The following is a 22,454-nucleotide window of genomic DNA, read 5'->3' on the forward strand; positions in this document are numbered from 1 at the left end:
AGGAGGCAGTAATGAAGAGTCAGGCAGAGAGAGAGTATGGCAACTAGCAGCATGCGTGTGTGTGTGTATTTTATATATGTGTAGGAATAGGACGGGGTAACTATGTTTGTGAGCAAAAGCCTGAATGTTTCATTTAAAGTAAAGGAAGCAGCAGGAAAAGTGAGGAGCTCCATCTTGTAAGCAAGAGCTATGCCTCTAAGCTCTTATCTCTGGCCACAGGCTTGAGCCATTGGGTTCTACTTTTAATGCCTAGGCAGCAACCATTGCTGTGTGGTTTCCCTCACGCCCTTACATATTCCTAAGAGCAGCTCCCTCATTTCATCATATCTTTGTTCAATTACCTCCTTAACAAGGCCCATCTTAACACCCTATTTGAAATTGCAGCTTACCGTTGACCCCCACGCTTCTGATGCCCCTTACCTACCTTTTTTCCCATATCATATATCACCTTTTAACATATTATATGTAATTTACTTATTTATTATGTTTATCTGTATTCCCAGAATGTAAACTTGAAGGCATGAATCTTTATTAATTGATGTATCTCAGGTTTCTAGAACAGTGTCTGAGAATGAATGAATAAGTAGTGAATAAATGAATGAATGAATGAATCTAATACCAAATGAAAACTAAGGAAGTGGTTCCCATATTGAGTCTCACTCCCCTTACATGTAATAGCATTTCTCAAGCGAAATCAGCATTTATAGAACCCAAGGTATATTATAACTTCAACCCACATTTTTTCCTGTCATCATTCTGAATTATCTGAACATTTTTGTCTAATTGAATACATAAAAAGTGGTGTCTTGTTTTAATTTGTGTTCCTTTAGGAAATAATATGGTTGATTTTTTTTCATGTTTGTTTACATGCTAGTTAAATCCATCTTTTATGAACTATTTGAGGTATTGCTCATTTATTTATTAGAATGCTTATATTCCATCTATTATATATGTTCTATAATATTAGTTACTGTTTATTGAGTGTTTTTCTATGTGCCTGTGTTCTTAATAACTGTCTAATGCTAAATATAATTCTAGCTACAGCTAAAATTCTATGTAGCTATACATGAATAATACAGAATTATATTAATACTAGCATATATACCATACATAGGTAATAGTCAAAGTTAATGGTCTCTCATTTCTTGAGAGTTTACTTTATGTCTCATAACAATATTGCAGGGTAAGTATTATTACTGCTTTCGTTGCATTGATGAGGAAATTGAGGGTCAGAGAGGTTCAGTAACTTGACCGAGGTCACACAGCTGGTAACTAACAGTTTAGGTCCAGCACTAATGCTCTTGTTTACCAGTAACAGCTATGCTATACATTTTCCTTGGTATATAAAGTCTTGTATTATATGTTTAAATATACAGTTCTAGAGCTGGGTGGGGTTTTGGTAGATGTTTTAGTGATGGAACCTAAAAATTATCCTTAAGCCTATTAAGCCTAGCACAATACTTGCTGATTTATTAGAAAAGAGTTTTTAAGGCACTTTATTCTTAGTGACAGTATATCTACAATCACCACTTCACTTTTAAAATGGAATCGTATTAGTAACCTTGATTTTTAGCTAGTTATTATTGGCCTTTAGGTAGTGTTAATTAATATAATATTTATTTTACTAGGGAGACGAATGGTAATTATTGCTGCTTAAAAACATGGATATACTCCTTTTTTGTGCTCTTGAATTTAAGGAATTTTAAAGATTATGTTTTGGTAAGCATTCAGATTACACTTGCAGAATGCTCTTCATTAGTTTGGTCTTCCTTACTAAGTGTAGAATTTCAGCTTTTTTTAACTTTTATTTTAGGTTCAGGGGTATGTGTACAGGTTTGTTATATAGGTAAGCATGTGTCACAAGAGTTTGCTGTACTGATTATTTTGTCACCCAGGTACTAAGCCTAGTAGCCAATAGTTCTTTTTTCTGCTGTTCCCCCTCCTCCCACCCTCTATCCTCAGGTAGGTGCATTTCAGTTTTACCTGAGGTGTTAGATACACGATTCTTATCTTGGTTGAGAAATGTGTTTGGATAGGTTTTTTTTTTTTTTTTTTAACATGTGTTTTGGTTGGTGAAATAAGTAATAGCTTATCTTCAGAGTTTTCCTTAGGATATTCATTATGTCCTCTTGGAATATTTATGTTACATGTTAAACTGTTTATGATTCTGAAGACATAAGATTAGTGAGGAAAACTGATGTTTAAAAATATTATTTTTTCATATCTCTTCTGAGAGGGACACTGAATAGATGTTTTACCAATATGGGTCCAGAAAAAAAAAAAAAGAATTCTGATGAGCAGAAGATCATGCAAAATTCTCCTCTATAAGCTATCAATATCATTTAAAAAATAGTTTTAACCATTTTTATGAAGCAGGAAGAAAGCTGTTAAAAACTGCTAATAAAAAATAGGTGCTTATTTTTGTGCTAATCCTAATTACTGATAATGCATGCTTATGTTTGTCACTCATTATATGGCACTGTACCAATCAGTGGATGACTGAGACTCAAGCACTCACACATGTAAATTAACCATTAGATTTTTTTTTTCTTTTTTACTTAAGTGAGTCATAATGGAAAGCAACTCTGGGTTATAAAAAAATCTTTTCTCTTTAATGCTAATGAAATGTCTCCACTCTCTGTATTAGCGACTACCCTTATTGGTAATCTGTAGCCTTCTCTTTTGTTCGTGGTGGTAATGAAATGCTGGGTACTGAAAAAGCCAGCTCTCCAAGAATGTGTGGCCAATTGTCTTCTGTTCACTTATACTGTAAAATTACTGTTCCCTGGCAAGGCTGAACAAGTGTGGGGACAAGATCAAAAGAGTATACATTGGCACCCGGCTACACCAAGTGACTCCTTCTTTATTAATTAGTCATAGCTTCTCCAAGCTAATTTACTCTGATAGGGCAAAAACATTCTGAAATATAAAAACAGCAAATTATAACTCAACCACAAGCCTTTACTGTTTGCTTTCTTCAACTTTCAGTTTAAACCTTTGCATTGTGTTACAAGCTAAATGTCCCTTCAGTTTTCTAAACCTTAGGGCACAAAAGCTATTTTACATTTATTTCAAAGACATTAATGATATAGTCAAATGACCATTTTTATTCTCTAAAATCGGGTAACCTTTCATTGATATCGTTCTTTTAAAAAGTCAGTGTATTGGCAATGTAATTTAAAAGTGCAGTTCCTATTAAAATGTGCAAGCTCGTTCTGTCCTCTCATCAGAAATGCCACTGGTGTTCAAGCATTTGAAAGGGACTTTCTCTGTCAGTGTTTTTGCGGAAGCCAAATTTGACAGTGATCCTAAACTCCAAATTAAATAATATCAGCACCACTTTCCTTTTCATTTAATCACCATTTTGAAGTTCCTGAAGTCTTTTTAATATAAGGAATCTTTAGCAGTTTTTTAGTTATAACCTGAGACAGCAAAAAAAAAATAATAATAAAAATAAAAAATAAAAAATGTGCATCTCTATTTCATGGTTTTGTTTTCAGGTGGGAAAGAAATAATTAAACCTTTGAGTAAGATATTAGCTGTAAAAAGAAAAGTGATTTAGACCTGTGCAACCCAGGTTATTGTTAATTGCGTTATAACCATTCAGTTTGTAACTTTTAGTATTTTGATTTAATTGAAAGAATTCACCAATTTTTATGTCCTCTAATGGGGTTTAAAAATAACAGTGTACTATATCTTGTGGATATATGTAAAGCAAGTTGTACTGAGGTTATTTGAAATGTGCTATCAAAGAAAGATCAAAACATTTTTACACTGGGAGTATCTAAAGTCCATGTTATTATATACTTAGGGGAAGTTGCAATGATTGATGTCAATCTTCATTACACATTTATTTTTGGAGTCAACTTCTTTCCCTCCTTAATTGTTGTCTTTCTTTGTGAATTTTAAAAGCCTTTAGAAAAAGTTACATCATTAAGCTTACTTCGTAATTGTGAATTTAAAAAATAATTTTAGAAAAGATCAATAGTTATATTTCTCTGTAACCTAACTTGGATGGAATAGTTTTATCTGTATTATGCATTTCTTGTATTGTCACAAGTTATTTTTTTAAGGGACTGTATTAGCTATTCTTGAAAGGTTGTTTTGGTTTTTGTTTTTTTTTTTTTGGTAGAAGGAATATTTGTGTTTGTGAAGGTTAGCAGAGGCTGGCTGTGCTGGAAGTGACTGCAGTGCCTTTTGATTATTCATGGACAGTAATAGAAGGCACTTAAAAAGAACAATGAAATTGCTTATTTTTGTGATGGGCCATCTGTTGAATTGTTTTGTGCAACAATTGCACAATAGTATCTATGTCATATCATTCTATTTTCAACAGCAGCTGATTATGTCTCACTGGCTACTTGTCCTTATTTCTAAAGGCCCATGACCATTTAAAGTCACCTTTCCAGGGACCTTTGCCAGAAAGGTATTAGAAATCTCAAACAGCCTGTGTATTTTATTATTATTATTTTTTCATCTGTCTTTTTTGGGGGGGATGTGGGAAGTGGTTGGGAAGAGGAGGAGGGTGTTGGTCAAGTTAGTTCTAATTAATTAGACTTCCTAAATGTTTAGGACAATTATCTATGCTTTCCACCTGTAGTTCTATAAAAGAAGTTATCATAGAACCATTTGGTAATTTGTGTAGAAATGATAGGCTTGCAAAAAAGAAGAGTCAAGTTTAAAAGACTGTTATACAGTGTTTCATGCTTTTAATTATCTACTCTTTTCTTCATGATGATAATTAGAATTTTTCTCTTGGAATTTACTTCCATCTTAAAAAAAAGATGATCCACTAGCAAATTTGTTACAGCAGAAGTGAAATTAAAATAAAACAAATGTGTTGTTGTCAATAGGTCACTGACATTGCTGATGCCATGATTCTGAAACAGCTTTTTGAAAATCTGTTCAAAAACGGGGTCGTCGTTGTGGCGACATCCAACAGGCCACCGGAAGGTAAAAACAAACATTGTGCTAGTCTCATCCAATTAGGTGGAAACTAACAAGCTTTTAAAAATCCATAATTTTGAACTAAATTTATTGTGTTAATAAATCTGATGACTTTGCTTATTATTAGTTTTATAACTGGCTTAATCTGAAAAATCAGTTGGTATTTGTATTTGAAAAGTTTTATATTCTTAGCAAGCTAAATCCAGTTGATTCCCATGTTTGGTACACTTGCTGTTTTTTTGTTTTTTGTTTTTCCCTAAATATTAGATATGTCATATGTGCTTAGCAAAAAATGCAGGCCTTTTGGACTGCTTTTTATGGGCCATAAAAGAAACTCAACCAAATGAAAGATGAAACTCATAATTAAATTTTAGAAAAAGACCGAAAACTTGCTTGCATGAATAGTTTCTAATACTTCATTTAAATTATCATTTCTAAAAAAACACTTGTGCCTTATTAGGAAAGTACTTAAAAATTAAAATACAAGTAATATTTAGATTAAAAACAACAAGTTTAAAATCTTGCATGTTTCAGCCCATCATGCGCTCAGTTAAAGGTCTAAGAAACCACAAATATTTCCTGAGAGACTTAATGGGAACATCTTTCTGCCTGGAGTGCTGTTTCTCCAGATACCTGCATGGCTAAGCCCTCACCTCCTTTGTCTTTGCTTAGAAGTTACATTGCCAGGGAAGCCTAGACTTGTCTCCCTGTTTGAACCTGCAACACATCCCTTTCTTCTTGGTACTGCTTCCCTTTACCCTGCTCTCTCTTTTACCCATAGCACTATGGACCTACCATATAATTTACTTATTTATTATATTTATAGTTTATTGTCTGTTCCCTTCCAGGATACAAAAGCTTCATGAGGGCAGTGATTTTTATCTCTTCTGTTCTCAGATGTGTTCTCAGCACCTGTAACAGTGTCTTACACATAGATGGTTCTCAGTAAATAGTCTTAGAATGAACATTGGATGATTGCATGTTTTAAAAAGATTCTCTGGCTGCAATGTTGAGAATAGAGTGTGGGTATGGGGTTTCAGAGTTAGAAGTAAGGAGACCTTTTAGGAGACTACTGCAACAATCCCAGGGGGAGGTGATGGAGCAGTAAAGTGGTGAGAAGAGGGCAGGTTCTGGATATACTATATAGGCAGAGTCAGCAGAATTTACTGATGGAGCTAGAGTATGAAAAAAGAGAGAGGGATCAAGAGTAACTCAAAGGTTTTGGCCTGAGCAATTGGAAGGATGAAGTTGCTGTTTACTGAGATGGGGAAGACTACAGAAAAAGCAGATTTGGGTAGGGAGGTGGAGGTAGGGGTTTCTGTGGTGACAAGGGGGATGCATATAAGAGTTTGGACTTCATTGGAAACGTCTGGGCTGGAGATATACATTTGGAAGTCATCAGTCCTAAAGGAGGCAGGAAAGAGCAGCTGGTGAGGTAGGAGGAGAACCAGGAGAGTGTCAAGTGAGGAAAAGAAAAGTAGTACAAAAAGGATTGATGATTACTTCTGTTAAATGCTGCTACAAGCTGAAAATGAGGTTGAGAATTAACCATTGCAATTAGTAACATGGAATTCATTAGTGAGTCTGAAAAGAGTAACGTCATAGTGGGAACTTTTTTTTTTTTAAAGTAAGCTATGCCACATTGATGGTGTATATTGAATTTAAAATTGCTAACAGACCCAGATTTTACTATGTAGCCTGCTGTGAAACTAGGTCTGTCTCATTCTATGTTTGTGTAGTGGATTTCTTTTTCTTCTATTACACTTCAGCTTATTAGTCTACGTTGTTCCATTTTATTGATTTTTATTGAAGTATTTTTTATTTTTATTTTTGTTTTCTGTTTTTATTTATTTTTGTTTTGCAGATGGAGTATGTTTGAAGTATTTTTGAAGTATGATTCTAACATAAATTTTTTTTGGCTATCCCTACTATGACATTTATACATTTCATAATCATATTTCTATATCTTTAGCCATTCCTTAATTAAAATGTGTAAATCAGATAGGACTAAATTAAGTTACTTGTTGCATACCACTGGAGGTCTTATCTTAGGAAGACATCAATTAACTAATCAACACCTTTTGGATCCAGTTATTCAAACAATTATAGTTATACCTCATCCATTGTACTACAAAGGAATTATGAGTGATTTTGCAGATGTACCTATTAAAATCCATATAATGTTATATACAGCATTCTTGTGATTAACTAGTGTTAGCAACCCTATGAGCCAAGGGAGTGAGCTTTTTAATATTAGATCTTCTATCTAGGTGGAAGTGAAGCTTGTCTCTACCACAGCTGATGTGTTGATTCGACAGTGGCATCAGTATCACCTTTAGACATTCAGTGACAAGCTATGCTCGTAAATAGCAAAGAGCTAGAACAATTTTGGAAGCCCTTTAGCAAAGACTACTGAAAGGATAATTAGGCTGCTCAGACTATGGCAGTGTGGTTAACTAACTGCGGAAGGACAGCCACCAGGAGGGGTTAAGGAATATTTTGCAGCTCCTAGCTTTGTAGGAGTGAACAAAGCTACCGGTGTATCAGGGTAGCCTGCAGAAATCTGAGCTGGAGCCACCCTTCTGGAGAAGACTGAAAGTTCAAGATGCGGAATTGCAAAAATTAGACAAACTTAGAGAAAGCCTTTTCTAAATATAAACTGTGGAAGGAATGGGATGCTTGTCATAGACCAGGTTTTTTAGCCACAGCAGACAATCATCATAAATAACTTAATATTTTAATGTAATGAAGATGACATGTATATGTGTGCGTGTGTGTGTGTATAATTTTATTTGTGGAGAAAAAGACTCTGAAAGCCTAAGCATATCAGGAAGAGGTAAAACTATAAGACGAAGAATGAAGCAGTGATTGCCAAGGTCCGGGTTGAGGAGGTGTTTGACTACAAAGGGGCAGCCTCAGGTTGCAACTGCTGCATCCAGGTTGTAGTGGTGGTTGCATGTGCTAAAAACTCGTAGAACTGTAGGCCAAAAAAGTTACATATTATATATAAATTAAAAACAAATCACATGGATAGTGAATGACAGAACAAAGACTAGAACTTAGGTTTTGTGACTCTTTTTACACATTGTTTTCTATCTTTTTGCCTTGTGGTCATCACTGATCTGTCTGTCCTGTCCCAGAGAAAGAATGTCCTTTTCTTAAAACAGCAACTCAAAGTACTATATTAAAAAAAGGTGGGCAGGGGGGAAGAAAATAAAGAAGAGTGTCCTCTTTTCCAGCCATCAAAATGCATTCAACTTTTTTTTAGGTCACAATTTTTTTTTTTTTTTTTGAGATGGAGCCTTGCTCTGTCGCCCAGACTGGAGTGCAGTGGTGGGATCTTGGTTCACTGCAACCTCCGCCTCCTGGGTTCAAGCAGTTCTCCTGCCCCAGTCTCCCAAGTAGCTGGGATTACAGGCACCCACCACCATGCCCAGCTAATTTTTGTATTTTTAGTAGAGACAGGGTTTCACCATGTTGGCCAGGCTGGTCTTGAACTCCTGACCTCAGGTGATACACCTGCCTCGGCCTCCCAAAGTTCTAGGATTATAGGCGTGAGCTACCACACCCAGCCCCAGATTGATCTGTCTATCTATCTATCTATCTATCTATCTATCTATCTATCTATCTATCTATCTATCTCTCTATCTATCTATCCTTCTTTTAAAATAGAACCAACTTCTTAGACTGCTACAAGAGCTGGCAGAGGGTTGAGGCAAAGCCGAGTGGCTGGAGATAGAATGACCCATTTGAGGTAGCCAGTGGGGCTAGAGTGGAGAGTGAGGGGGAGAAGGATGCAGTAAGGTACAAGTTGAATCTGTAGAAGTAAGAGCTAAACCTTGTAGCAATAATAAGGATTTTGGATTTTATTCTAAGAGAAACGCCAAGCCACTGAAGCTTATTTTAAGCAAGGACTGACGTGATCTGAGTTGGAAATATCCTTCTGGCTGTAGTTTGGAGAATAGGTTACTAGATGGGGTATGGTAATATGGTGCATGCAGGGAGACATATTAGGAAGCTGTTGTAGCACACTAGACAAGAAATGATGATACCTTGGTAAGGGTATAAGGCAGTGATTCTCAATGAGGGGCCTCTTTTGCTCACCAGGGAATATTTGGTAACATCTGAGACATTTTTGGTTGTCTCACCTGGTGGAAGAGGGCTGCTGCTGGCATCTAGTAGGTAAAGGCCAGGAATATAGCCAAAGTATCCTATAATGTAACCCCTGCAACAAGGAATTATGTAGCCTAGGTTAAGAAACCCAGGTACAAGGTGATGGCAATGGATATTAAGAGAAGGATAGATTTGAGAGAGATTTAGGGGGTGAAGTAGACAGCACTTGGATATAGGTTGGATACTGAGGAAAAAGGAAAGGACACTTTCTAACTTTCTGGCTTGTACAGCTGGGTGAATGGTGTGTCTGCCATTCAATAGAGTCAGAAAACTAGAGGTTAGGAGTCTAGAACACACATTTTCTTTTTTCTCTCTATTAATCCTTTAGCCCCTCTGATTAATTCCTTCTGCTTCATTCATCTCATTCCCTCCATTTCTAGTTATAATGCTTCAATAATTGATGGTCATGTAAAGCAACACCAAGTTTAGGAACCTAGAGAGTAAATAGCTGTGGAGTGGAGTGTCTCGGAAGGTCTTGTAGAAGAGAAGGGGAAGTCATACTTGAGGCGGGTGGAGGGAATAAGGTACCAAAGACTGCTGTCCTGCACTTCATTGTTTTTTCTAGCCCTAACTTCCAGTTCATGCCTTGTTTGGGTCCAAGGCCTCAACCTCTGTACACCATGCAGCTGTTAAACCCCAAATCAGTGTCAGCTTTTGATTACTACTTTATTTTTTGTTTTGTTTTATTTTTGTTTTGTTTTGTGACAGTCTCACTCTGTCACCCAGACTGGAGTGTAGTGGTGTGATACCACTACAAGACACTAGAAATGTTGTTTAAAATAAAGTAAACAGGCTGGATGTAATGGCTCATGCTTATAATCCCAGCCTTTTGGGAGGCCTAGGCAGGAAAATTGCTTGAGCACAGGAGTTTGGGACTAGCCTGGGCAACATAATGAGACCCTATCTCTACAAAAAATTTAAAATTAGTTGGGCCCAGTGGCAAGTGGTACTGCTCACTGCATCCTTGACCTCCTCAGCCCAAGCGATCCTTCTGCCTTAGCCTTGTGAGTAGCTTGGACTACCAGGCCCAGCAAATTTTTAAATTTTTTGTAGATCTCCCTGTGTTGCCTAGGCTGGTCTCAAACTCCTGTGCTGAAACTATTTTCCCGCCTTAGCCTCCCAAAATGTTGGGATTATAGGCTTGAGTCCCTGTGCCTGGCATGATTACTACTTTAGTTTTTAGCTTTCTCTTTGTTTTTTGGTCTCTAGGGATTTTCCTTTCTGGCAGTCTCAAAATGTTTATTAAATTTAATTAATTAATTATTTGTTTTTAGAGACAAGAGTCTTACTCTGACCCAGGCTGGAGTGCAGGGGTATAATTATAGCTCACTGTAACCTTGAATGTCTGGGCTCGAACCGTCCTCCTGCCTCAGCCTCCTGAGTTGCTAGGACTACAGGCATGTACCACTGTGCCCAGCTAATTTTTAATTTTTTTGGTAGAGTTAGGGTCTCATTATGTTGCCCAGGCTAGTCTCAGACTCCTGGGCTCAAGGAGTTCTCCCTCCTAGTCCTCCCAAAAGGCCGGGATTATAAGCATGAGCTATCACGCCCAGCCTGTTTAGTTTATTTTAAATAACATTTCTAGTAGTAGTACTATTATGTACGTATATATGTATATATATATATATTTCACTTTATATAAATTATATAAATTCACTTTTTTTTCATTTATTTCAAATATGTGATGACATAACTATAAAATTAACATTTGGTTATTTTCTTTATTTTTTTAAATTTATTTTTATTTTTTGCTAGGAAAAGATTTTTATTTTATTTTTTTACTTACCAAATAGTTTTATATTTTAGCTATGAAGGTCAATTACCAGAGCCAAACTTGTTTTTTTTTTTGTTGTTTTTTTTTTTTTTTTTTGAGACAGAGTCTCACTCTGCCATCCAGGCTGGAGTGCAGTGGTGCAATCTCAGCTCACTGCAACCTCCACCTCCTGGGTTCAAGCGCTTCTCCTGCCTCAGCCTCCTGAGTAGCTGGGATTACAGGCGCGCACTGCCATGCCTAGTGAATTTTTGTATTTTTAGTAGAGATGGGGTTTCACTATGTTGGCTAGGCTGGTCTCAAACTCCTGACCTCGTGATCCGCCCACCTCGGCCTCCCAAAGTGCTGGGATTGCAGGTGTGACCCACTGTACCTGGCCCAAACTTGTTCTTAACAAGTAAAATTATTATGTCCATTAAGTCAAAGCATCTCTTAAACCTTTCTGGGCCTATTCACTTGCAGAGAGGAGTAGAAACTGTAACCAGGTTCTTCATGTCATGCATTCACATGTGATGCCCAATCTTCATATGCTGTCCAATTTCTTTAAGATAAAAAGAGTGATTCTCAGCAGGGCCATGTACTGGAGGAAGTTCTATATGGAGGAGAACACATCCTCATGCATCTTCTCTTTCACCTCCTCCAAGTCCAGCTTTGGCATGAGGCCCCCCATCCCGAATATCATGGTCTGACTCAGCATATGCCATGCTCTGCTCTTCTCAGTGGTTGCCTTGTGCCCAGAACTCAGCCTAGATTTTTACTTTTATTTATTTTTGTTTTTTACTTTTTTATTTTTCAACTTTTGTCTTAGATTCGGGGGGTACACGTGCAGGTTTGTTACCTGTGTATATTGCATGATGCTGAGGTTTGGGGTACAAATGATCCCATCACCTAGGTACTGAGCATAGTATCCAACAGTTAGTTTTTCCACCCTTACCTGCTTCTACCCTTCCCCTCTAGTAGTCCCCCGTGTCTATTGTTCCCATCTTTATGTCCATGAGTACCCGATGTCTAGCTCCCACTCATAAGTGAGAACATGTGGTATATGGTTTTTTTGTTCCTGCATTAATTCATTTAGGCTAATGGCCTCCAGCTGCATCCATGTTGCTGCAAAAGACATGATTTCATTCTTTTTATGGCTGTGTAATACTCTTGGTGTATATGTACCACATTTTCCTTATCAGTCGTTATTAATGGGCACCTGGGTTGATGCTATGACTTTGCTATTGTGAATAGTGCTGTGATGAATGTGCGAATGCATGTCTTTTGGTAGAAAGATTTGTTTTCTTTTGGATAGACACCCAGTAATGGGATTGCTGGGTCAAATGGTAGTTCTGAGATTTTTTTTTTTTTTTTTTTTAGAGATGGAGTCTAGCTTTGTTACTCAGGCTGGAGTGCAGCGACATGATCTCGGCTCTGCCTCCTGGGTTCAAGTGATTCTCCTGCGTTAGCCTCCCGAGTAGCTGGGATTACAGGCATGCACCACCATGCCCGGCTAATTTTTGTAGTTTTAGTAGAGACGGGGTTTCACCATGTTGGCCAGACTGGTCTCGAACTCCTGACCTCAAGTGATCCACTTGCCTTGGCCTCCCAAACTGATGGGATTACAGGCAGGATCCACTGCGCCTGGCCGGTAGTTCTGTTTTAAGTTCTTTGAGATGTCTCCAAACTGCTTTCCACAGTGGCTGAACTAATTTACATTCCCACCAATGGTGTATAAGCATTCCCTTTTCTCCACAGCCTCACCAGCATCTGTTATTTTTTACTTTTTAATACTAGCCATTCAGACTGGTGTGAGATGGTATCTCATTGTGGTTTTCATTTGTGTTTCTCTCGTGATTGGTGATATGGATTTTTTTTTATATGTTTGTTGGCCACTGTGTGTCTTCTTTTGAGAAGTGTCTGTGCATATCTTTTGCCCGTGTTTTAATGGAGTTATTTGTTTTTTGCTTGTTCAGTTGTTTAATTTGCTTATATATTCTGGATATTAGACCTTTGTCAGATGCATAGCTTGCAAATATTTTCTCCCTTTCTGCAGGTTATCTGTTTACTCTGTGGGTAGTTGCTTTTACTGTGCAGAAGTTCTTTAGTTTAATTAGGCCTCACTTACAAATTTTTGTTTTTGTTGCAATTGTTTTTGAGGACTTAGTAATAAATTATTTCCCAAGACTGATATTCAGAATGGTGTTCCTATATTTTCATCTAGGATTCTTATAGTTTGAAGTCTTACGTTTAAATCTTTGATTCATCTTGAGTTAATTTTTGCATATGGTGAAAGGTCCAGTTTCATTCTTCTGCATATGGCTAGCCAGCTATCCCAGCATCATTTATTGAATCGGGAGTCCTTTCCCCATTGCTTATTTTTGTCAACTTTGTTGAATATCAAATGGCTATGGGTGCACAGCTTTATTTCTGTGTTCTTTATTTCATTCCATTGGTCTATATGTCTGTTTTTGTACCAGTACCATGCTATTTTGGTTACCATAGCCTTATGGTATAGTTTGAAGTTGGTTAATGTGATGCATTTGGCTTTGTTCCTTTTGTTTTGGGTTGCTTTGGTTATTTTGGCTCCTTTTTGGTTCCATATGAATTTTAGAATAGTTTTTTTCCAAATCTGTGAAAAATGGCATTGGTAGTTTGATAGGAATAGCATTGAATTCATAGATTGCTTTGGGCAGTATGGCCATTTTAATGACATAGATTCTTCCAATCCATGAGCCTGGAATATTTCTCCATTTCTTTGTGTCGTCTGTGTCTTTTAGCAGTGTTTTGTAGTTCTCCTTGTAGAGATCTTTCTCTTTCTTGGTTAGATGTATTCATAGGCATTTTTTGTGTGTATGGCTATTACAAATGGGATTGCATTCTTGATTTGGCTCTCAGTTTGAATGTTATTGGTGTATAGAAATGCTACTGATTTTTATATATCGATTTTGGTATCCTGAAACTTTCCTGAAGTTATTTATTAGTTCCAGGAGACTTTTGATGGAGTCTTTAGAGTTTTCAAGGTATAGAATCATACTGTCTGTGAAGAAAGATAGTTTGATTTCTCCTTTTCCAATTTGGATTCCTTTTATTTCTTCCTCTTGCCTGATTGCTCTGGCGAGCACTTCCAGTACATGAATAGGAGTGGTGAGAGTGGGCATCCTTTCTTATTCCAGTTTTCAAAGGGAATGCTTCCAGTTTTTGCCCATTTAGTATGATGTTGGCTGTGGGTATGTCATAGATGGCTGTTATTATTTTTTAGGTGTGTTCCTGCAGTGTCTAGTTTCTTGAGGGTTTTTATCATGAAGGGATGCTGGATTTTATTTAAAGCTTTTTCTGCATCTGTTGAGATGATTCTATGGTTTTTGTTTTTAATTCTGTTCATGTGGTGAATCACATTTATTGATTTGTGTATGTTGAACCAACCTTGCATCCCAGGACTGAGGCCTACTTGACTATCATGAATTAACTTTTTTAGCGTGTTGTTGAATTCAGTTTTCTAGTATTTTTTGAGGATTTTGGTATCTATGCCCATCAGGGATATCAGCCTTTTCATTGTCTCTTTGCCAGGTTTTGGTACTAGGGTGATACTGGCTTTGTAGAATGAGTTAGGGAGGAGTCTCTCCTCAGTCTTTTGAAATAGTTTCAGTAGAATTGGTACTGGCTCTTCTTTGTATGTCTGGTAGAATTTGGCTGTGAATCCATTTCTGGTCTAGGGCTTTTTTGGATTAGTAGGTTTTTAATTATTGATTCAATTTTGGAACTCGATATTGGTCTGTTTGGTGTTTCGATTTCTTTCTGATTCAATCTTGGGAGATTGTATGTTTCCAGGAATTAATCCATTTCCGCTAGATTTTCTAGTTTGTGTGCATAGAGGTGTTCATATTAGTCTCTGAGGATCTTTTGTATTTCTGTGGGATTGGCTGGAATGTCACCTTTGTCATTTCTGATTGTGCTTATTTGGATTTTCTCTCTCTTTTTCTTTTTTAATCTAGCTAGCAGTCTATAGATCTTGTTTATCCTTTCAAAGAACCAACTTCTGGTTTTGCTGATTCTTTGTGTGGATTTTTGAGTCTCAATTTTGTTCAGTTATGCTCTGATTTTAGTTATTTCTTTTCTTCTGCTAGCTTTGGGGTTAGTTTGTTTTTGTTTTTTCTAGTTCTTCTAGGTGTGATGTTAGATTGTTGGTTAGTATCTCTGGGTTACTGCTTTTGCTATATCCCAGAGATTTTGGGATATTGTGTCTTTGTTTTTATTTATTTCAAAGAATCTTTTGATTTCAGCCTCGATTTTATTGTTTACCCCAAAGTCATTCAGGAGCAAGTTGTTTAATTTCTATGTAATTGTGTGGTTTTGAGAGATCTTCTTGGTACTGATTTCTATTTTTGTTCTACTGCGGTCCAAGAGTATGGTTGATATGATTTTGATTTTTAAAAAATTTATCAAGACTTGCTTTATGATTGAGCATGTGGTTAATCTTGGAGTATGTTCTGTGTGCAGATGAGAAGAATGTATATTTGTGGTTGACATATAGAGTATTCTGTACATATCTATTAGTCCATTTGGTCAACTGTTAAGTCCAGAATTTCTTTGTTAATTTTCTGCCTTGATGATCTAATCCTGTCAGTGGGGCGTTGAAGTCCCCTATTATTATTTTATGGCTATCTAAGTCTTTTTGTAAGTGTATAGGTACTTGTTTTATGAATCTGGATGCTCCAATGTTGGATACATAAATATTTAGGATAGTTAACTTTTATTGAATATAACCCTTTATCATTATGTAATACCCTTCTTTGTATGTTTTTGCCGTTGTTGGTTTAAAGTCTGTTTAATCTGATAGTAAGATTTTTTTTTGTCTTTTTTTTCTGCCTTTTTCTTGGTTCTCTTTTTGCATGGTAGATCTTTCTCCACCCCTTTACTTGGAGCCTATGGGTGTCATTACATGTGAAATGGGTCTCTTGAAGACAACAGATGGATGGATCTTGTTTCTTTATCCAACTTGCCACTCTTTGCCTTGTAAGTGGGGCGTTTAGACCATTTACATTCAAGGTTAATATTGATATGTGAAGTTTTGATCCTATTGTGAAGTTGTTAGCTGTTTGCTTTGTAGTTTCTATTGTTTTTTTCTTTATAGGGTCTGTGGGCTATGTACTTAAGTGTGTTTTTGTGGTGGCAGGTATCATTCTTTTGTTTCCATATTTAGGACTCCCTTAGGGATCTAATGTAAGGCTGCTCTAGTGGTAACACATTCCTTTGGCACTTACTTGTCTGGAAAAGATTTTATTTCTTCTTTGCTGTGAAACTTAGTTTGGCAGGATATGAAATTCTTGGTTGGAGTTTCTTTTCTTTAAGAATGCTGATCATTGGCTCCCAATCTCTCCTGGTTTGCAAGGTTTCTGCTGACAAGTCCACTGTTAGCCTGATGGGGTTCCTTTTGTACATGATCTGCCCTTTTTCTCTAGCTGCCTTTAAGATTTTTTCTTTAACACTGACCTTGGACAGTGTGGTGACTATATATGTCTTGGTGATGTTCATTTTGTATATAGTATCTTGCAGGTGTTCTCTGGATTTCTTGTATCTGGATGTCTACCTCCCTGGCAAGATAAGGAAAGTTTCCTTTTTTTTTTTTGACATTTTTCACAAATTTATTTATCCATGTTCTAAGGACTAGGGAAGTTTTCTTGAATTATTGCCTCAAGTATATTTTCCAAGTTGTTTGCTTTTTCTCCTTCTCTCTCAGGAATGCCAGTAATTTGAAGGTTTGGTTGCATTACATAATCCCACATTTCTCAAATAATTTACTTATTTTACTTATTTTTAAAAATTCTTTTTTTTTTTTTTGGTCAGATTGGGTTCGTTCAAAAGACCAGTCTTGAAGTCCTGAAATTCTTCTGCTTGGTCCAGTCCATTTATAAAGCTTTCAATTTTATTTTGAAATTCCTTAAGTGAGTTTTTTAATTCTAGAGGCTCTGATTGATTTCTTTTTGAGATGTTTATCTCTTCATTTCCTGGATTGCTTTAGAAGTTTCTTTGTCTCGATTTTTAACTTTGTCTTGGATCTCTATAAGCTTCCTTGCAAGCCATGCTTTGAAGTTGTTTTTTGTTTTGTTTTTTTGTTTGTTTGTTTTTTTGATACAGAGTCTCACTCTGATACCCAGGCTGGAGTCATGCAATCTGAGCTTACTGCAACCTCCACCTCCCAGGTTCAAGTGATTCTCCTGCCTCAGCTTCCTGAGTAGCTGGGATTACAGGCACATGCCACCACGCCCAGCTAATTTTTGTATTTTTAGTAGAGATGGGGTTTCACCATGTTGGCCAGGCTGGTCTCGAACTCCCGACCTCAGGTGATCTGGCCACCTTGGCCTCCCAAAGTGCTGGGATTACAGGCATGAGCCACCACACCCGGCCTGTGCTTTGAGTTCCTTATCTGTTATTTCTGAATTTCTATTTTGGTTAGGGACCACTGCTGGAGATCTAGTGAAATTTTTTGGTGGTGTCACTACCTTCAGCTTTTTCATGGTGCCAGAATTCTTGTGCTGGTTGCTTCTCATCTGGAGACACTGGCACTTCTGATTTTTGTAATTATTTTCATGCAGGTAGGATTTTTTTCTTTTTCTTTCTTTCCCTATAATGTTGTTATTATTATTATTAATTCTTCTTTCCTTTCCCTTTTCCCCGCTTGCCTAGGGGATGTGACTGTAGAGAATGCTTGGTAAGATCTTTTGGCTTTGCTTGAACAGCCCTAGGCTGTTGCTGCTGCTCTTCTCCTTCTCCTTCTTTTTTTTTTTGGAGATAGAGTCTCACTTAGTCACCCAGGCTGGAGTGCGGAGTGCAGTGGCCTGATCTTGGCTCACTACCTCCTCCTCCCAGGTCCAAGCAATTCTCCTGCCTCAGCCTCCTGAGTAGCTGGGATTGCAGGCACCCACTACCATGCCTGGCTAAGTTTTGTATTTTTAGTAGAGACAGGGTTTCACCTTGTTTGCCAGACTGGTCTTGATCTCCTGACCTCAAGTGATCCGTCCACCTTAGCCTCCCAAGGTGCTGTGTTTACAGGCATGAGTCACCGCGTCCGGCTGCCCTATGTACTTCTTTCAGCATGTTTTATATTGGGCTGTGAAGTTTGCCTTACAAGCCTGTAGATGGCATGCACAGGTGAGAGCCAGCTACAGCCAGTGTGTTTGGGTATATACTTGATCCTTATTTACTGGCAGAAGCTCTCTGTTGCTCCAGGCGATTAGCTGATTTGTAGAATGCACAGTGGTCTGCACCCTTCTTCAGCCCTGGTGGTGACAGGGGTTGGGAGGGTGGCAATGGGAGCCATGAAGGGCAGAGGCAGACCTGGCAAATCTGCCTGCAGGTCCCCTGATGGTAGACACAATCACTAGTGCCAAGGGAGAATCCAGTGGGTGACCATGAGGTACCCAAAGGTTTTCCGAGGTGTGGAGCTGGGAAACCTGCTCAGCTCCAAATTCTCTGCATGAGGATGAGGGGATGGCCTAAGCTCCTAATCCAGGAGAGTGGGTGCTCCAGATGCCTGGCGCACTGCCTGGACATGGAGCAGAGAGGGTCTTGCTGCACTATGATCTATACCCAGGAAGCGTGGGGCAGCTTAGGCTGCTGAACCAGGTGAGAGGGTGCTCTGAATGCCTGGAGATCTGCCTGGTTGTGAGGCAGAGAGGGCCTCTCCATACCAGACTCTCTGCACAGGAAGAGTGGGGCAGGTCAAGCTGCCGATCCAGGTGGGGGATGCTCCAAATGCCTGGAGATCTGCCTAGGCATGGAGCAGAGAGGGCCCCCATGCACTAAGATCTCTACACAGGAGGGGTGGGGCAACTTAGGCTGCTGGACTGTGCATGCAGGTACTCTGAATGCCTGGAGATCTTCCTGGGCATGTAACAGAGAGGGTCCCCCTGCACCAGGATCTCTGTTCAGGAAGGGTGGGGCAGCTTAGGCTGCTGAACCCGGCAAACAGGTGTTCTAAATGCTTGGAGATCTGCCTAGGTGTGGAGCAGAGAGAGCCTCGCAGCACCGCAATCTATGTCCAGGAAGGGTGGGGTGGCTTGGGCTACTGGTTCAGGCAAGTACGTATTCCAAATGCCTGGATTTCTGCCTGGGGTTGGAAGAGAGAGGGCCCCGCTGCATCATGATCTCAGGGAAGCAGAGTGGGGCACCCAGTGATGGCACACGCAGATCAGTTGCAGGTTTCCAAGCTGGCCCTGGCTGCAAGTCTTGCCACCCAGGAGAAACTGCAGCTGTAGCCGCTCTCTTCCGTGCCAGACTTGTGACAGGGGAGAGCACAATTCCAGCACCTACTGCTGAAGCACTTTCCACAGTTCTGGATGTGGAGGCCCCCTATCCAACTCTGGAGCAGGTGCTCCAATCTCTGGTCTGAGACTAAAATGCCCGTACAGCCATGCTGCAGGTCACCAAAGAATGGCCTGGATTAAAAATGGTGTCCTGCTCTCAGTCTCAGATCTGGGAAAATGCCTGCAGCTTTTCTCAGTGTCTTTCCTTCACAGTGTCTCCAATCCTCTCCTCAAGTTAACTCCCGGGCTTGGGAGAAGCAAAATGCTTTCCCTTGGCCTGGGTTGCTTGGATCCCCAGTGGAAAGGTGAGTCACAGAGGAGACTTCTTCCTTTCTCACCTACTGGGGCTTCACTCACCTTTATCAGCTGGATGCTATCATGGGGGCTGTTTTCTGGCATTCTCCTCCCTGGGTTCTGGGATGTCCTTTATGATTCTGGTAGATTTCCATTTTCCTTCTTGAATTAAAACTCACAGACTTTATCTTTATGTACTATCTTGCTATTTCCAAGTGTCTGAGGCATGCTGAGAGCCGCTAATCCACCATCTTGGAAAAAAACCAACCAAAAACACTCATTTTATATTTCATGGGACAATCTGGTTAAGGCTCTTGAACCTGAAATAAAGAGGATCTTGGGTCAGATCCATAGGAATAGGAAATTATTTGAAAAGTTTCAGATAAAATATACGCAGAGAGAGTTTATATTTAATTTCTTATTTTTATAAAGCTTCAAGTAAATTATTCATTCAGCAATTTTGTCATTTAGGTAAATATCTTAATGTCTACATACAAGTAGATACATTTTTACTTTTCTTTTTTTTTTTAATCAGAAGAGACCTGGATTATGGTTTTTACTTTTCAAAGATTCTAGTGTCAGGAGCTGGGTGCATTTGCACATGTCTGTCATCCTAGCTACCTGGGGGGCTGAGGCAGGAGAATCATTTGAGTCCAGGAGTTCAAGGCTACAGTGAGCTACAGTCATGCCTATAAATAGCCACTGACTCTAGCCTGGACAACATAGGAAGCTTGTCTTTGGAAAAAAAAAAAAATACAGTGTCAAGTCATCAGAATAGCTAGAAACGAAAATCCATGATTTAAAATTTCACATATGTGATTCTCACGTTTTAGGTACTGCAATAAAATTTTGTTAATTTCATGACATTCCAATAGGGAAATATAATAAGACTGATTTAAGTGGATGAAGACTCTGACAACAAATTAATAATAGACTAGTAGGTTAAATTAGTTAAACATTTGAAATTAAATTAATAGTTCAACTTGAGAAATTTATTCAATCAAAAATAGAAATACATTTTTATGGGGAAATAGACTACATGAATTGAAATGACTGTGCTTCTTTGGCAGATTAACACAAGGTGCTAAAAATGTCCCATGCTGACTGACCCTAGAACTGTAAGAGCAGTGAACTTTGGAGTTTCTGGTTTTTATTCACTGTTTTTTTTTTTAAGTTGGAGCTTTGCTCTTGTTGTCCAGGCTGGAGTGCAATGGCACAATCTCGGCTCACTGCAACCTCTGCCTGCCAGGTTCAAGCGATTCTCCTGCCTCAGCCTCCCGAGTAGCTGGGATTACAAGCATGCACCACCACACCTGGCTAATTTTGTATTTTTAGTAGAGACAGGGTTTCTCCATGTTGGTCAAACTGGTCTCGAACTCCCGACCTCAGGTGATCCACCCGCCTTGGCTTCCCAAGTGCTGGGATTACAGGTGTGAGCCACCGCGCCTGGCTATTCACTGTTTATTATAATGAAAATGCATTAGATAGCATTAGAATGTCAAAATAACACTATTTTTCTTAGATTATCAGGCAATGGCATTATGTGATTCCTACTCAGACCAGCATATTCATACTAAATAAAAGACTGAATATCACTAGAAAGTTGGCTAACAGTTATGGGTATGCACGTACACACACGTATTAATTTTAATTTATTATTTTAATGCTTCTGGGGGGAAAATACAATGTTCATCACCTTAAAGGCCAACAAAGCATTTGGCAAAATTCAACATCATTTCTTCATAGAATAACTTCATAAAGTATAAGTAGATGAATAGTTTCTTAATATGAATACCAAATATATGTATCTTAGTTAAAAAGCCTGAATTATGCTTAGCAGGGAAACTATGGAGGCATTTCTGCCACAGTTATGAACACATCCAGGATGACAATGATTACTTTTTAATATTGAACTAAAGTACAGACAGATTATGACAACAACTAGGTGGGAAGTGAGGGAAACTAGGTAAAAGCCACAAATCTTGATTGTAGAATTGCACCAAAATTAGACCTTGTTCAAGATTATATACACTTGCTTAAGAAAATACCTTAATATGAGAACAACAAAAGATACTGCAGCAATAAATCTAATTCTTAAAAGGTGAAAGAAGCTGAGTGCCGTGGCTTATGCCTTATAATCCCATCACTTTGGGAGGCCAGGCAGGTGGATCACTTGAGGCTGGGAGTTGGAGACCAGCTTGGCCCACATGGTAAAACCCTGTCTCTACTAAAAATACAAAAAAATTTGTGGTGGTGCACACCTGTAATTCCAGCTACTCAGGAAGCTGAAGCATGAGAATTGTTTGAACCCAGGAGGCAGAGGTTGCAGTGAACTGAGATCAGGCCACTACACTCCAGCCTGGGCAACAGAGTGAGAGTCTGTCTCAGTAAATAAATAAATAAATAAAATAAAAAAGGTGAAAGAATAACATCCTTTTACAGATGATCTACTAGAGCAAAGATAAGTATGTTTTAGGAATTTTTTGTTTTATATTATTCAAAAATTAGGAAAACATAGACTCTGCAATACAGATGATCCAAGCTGAGAAAAGACAACAGATTGAGCTGAAAACTGATTTACTGAGATCAGCTGTGATAAAAGAAAGCAAAATGAAATAGAAAGAGATTAAATTAATTAAAATTAAATAAATTAAAATTTTCAGTAGAAGCACTAAACTGTAGACTTAAAACTGAAGAAAGTAAAATCAGTCATGTAGGAAAACTAATGCAAGAAGCTCTGCCAGAATACAGAAATAGAATAATAGAATGCTGAAGAAAGAAAAAAGTCCTTTGGTTATAAATGATAATTTTGTTCCCTTTGCAGGGAGAGTTTACAGATCTTGAGGGGCAGTGTCATCAGTTGTAACACTGGTATTTGGGGACAGATACAGTCAAGTATTTTAGAATTTGAAATATGCCTTCTACTTTTCAAATTACTTGAAAATCTTTTCTACAAAAGTAGAAAAGATGAAAGATCAAATAAA

General features: G+C 38.2%; 1 protein-coding gene and 1 pseudogene across 6 annotated transcripts in view; one reads left to right on the plus strand and one right to left on the minus strand.

The window, feature by feature from the left end:
* AFG1L (AFG1 like ATPase) overlaps positions 1–22,454 on the plus strand; it is a 237,418-nt gene that overhangs the window by 68,963 nt on the left and 146,001 nt on the right. For 5 of the 6 annotated variants that reach the window (XM_055260677.2, XM_055260662.2, XM_055260685.2 and 2 more), the window contains exon 6: positions 4,854–4,953. The exons of the other annotated variant lie outside the window; for it this stretch is intronic. In XM_055260677.2, coding sequence (XP_055116652.2) covers positions 4,854–4,953 — 100 coding nt within the window. The remainder of the gene's footprint in view (positions 1–4,853; positions 4,954–22,454) is intronic. 6 annotated transcript variants of the gene reach the window in all.
* On the minus strand, positions 11,025–11,811 carry LOC129471719 (mitochondrial import receptor subunit TOM5 homolog; annotated as a pseudogene).

This window comes from Symphalangus syndactylus, chromosome 2 (genome assembly GCF_028878055.3).
Source record: "Symphalangus syndactylus isolate Jambi chromosome 2, NHGRI_mSymSyn1-v2.1_pri, whole genome shotgun sequence".
NCBI classification, from domain to species: Eukaryota; Metazoa; Chordata; class Mammalia; order Primates; family Hylobatidae; genus Symphalangus; species Symphalangus syndactylus.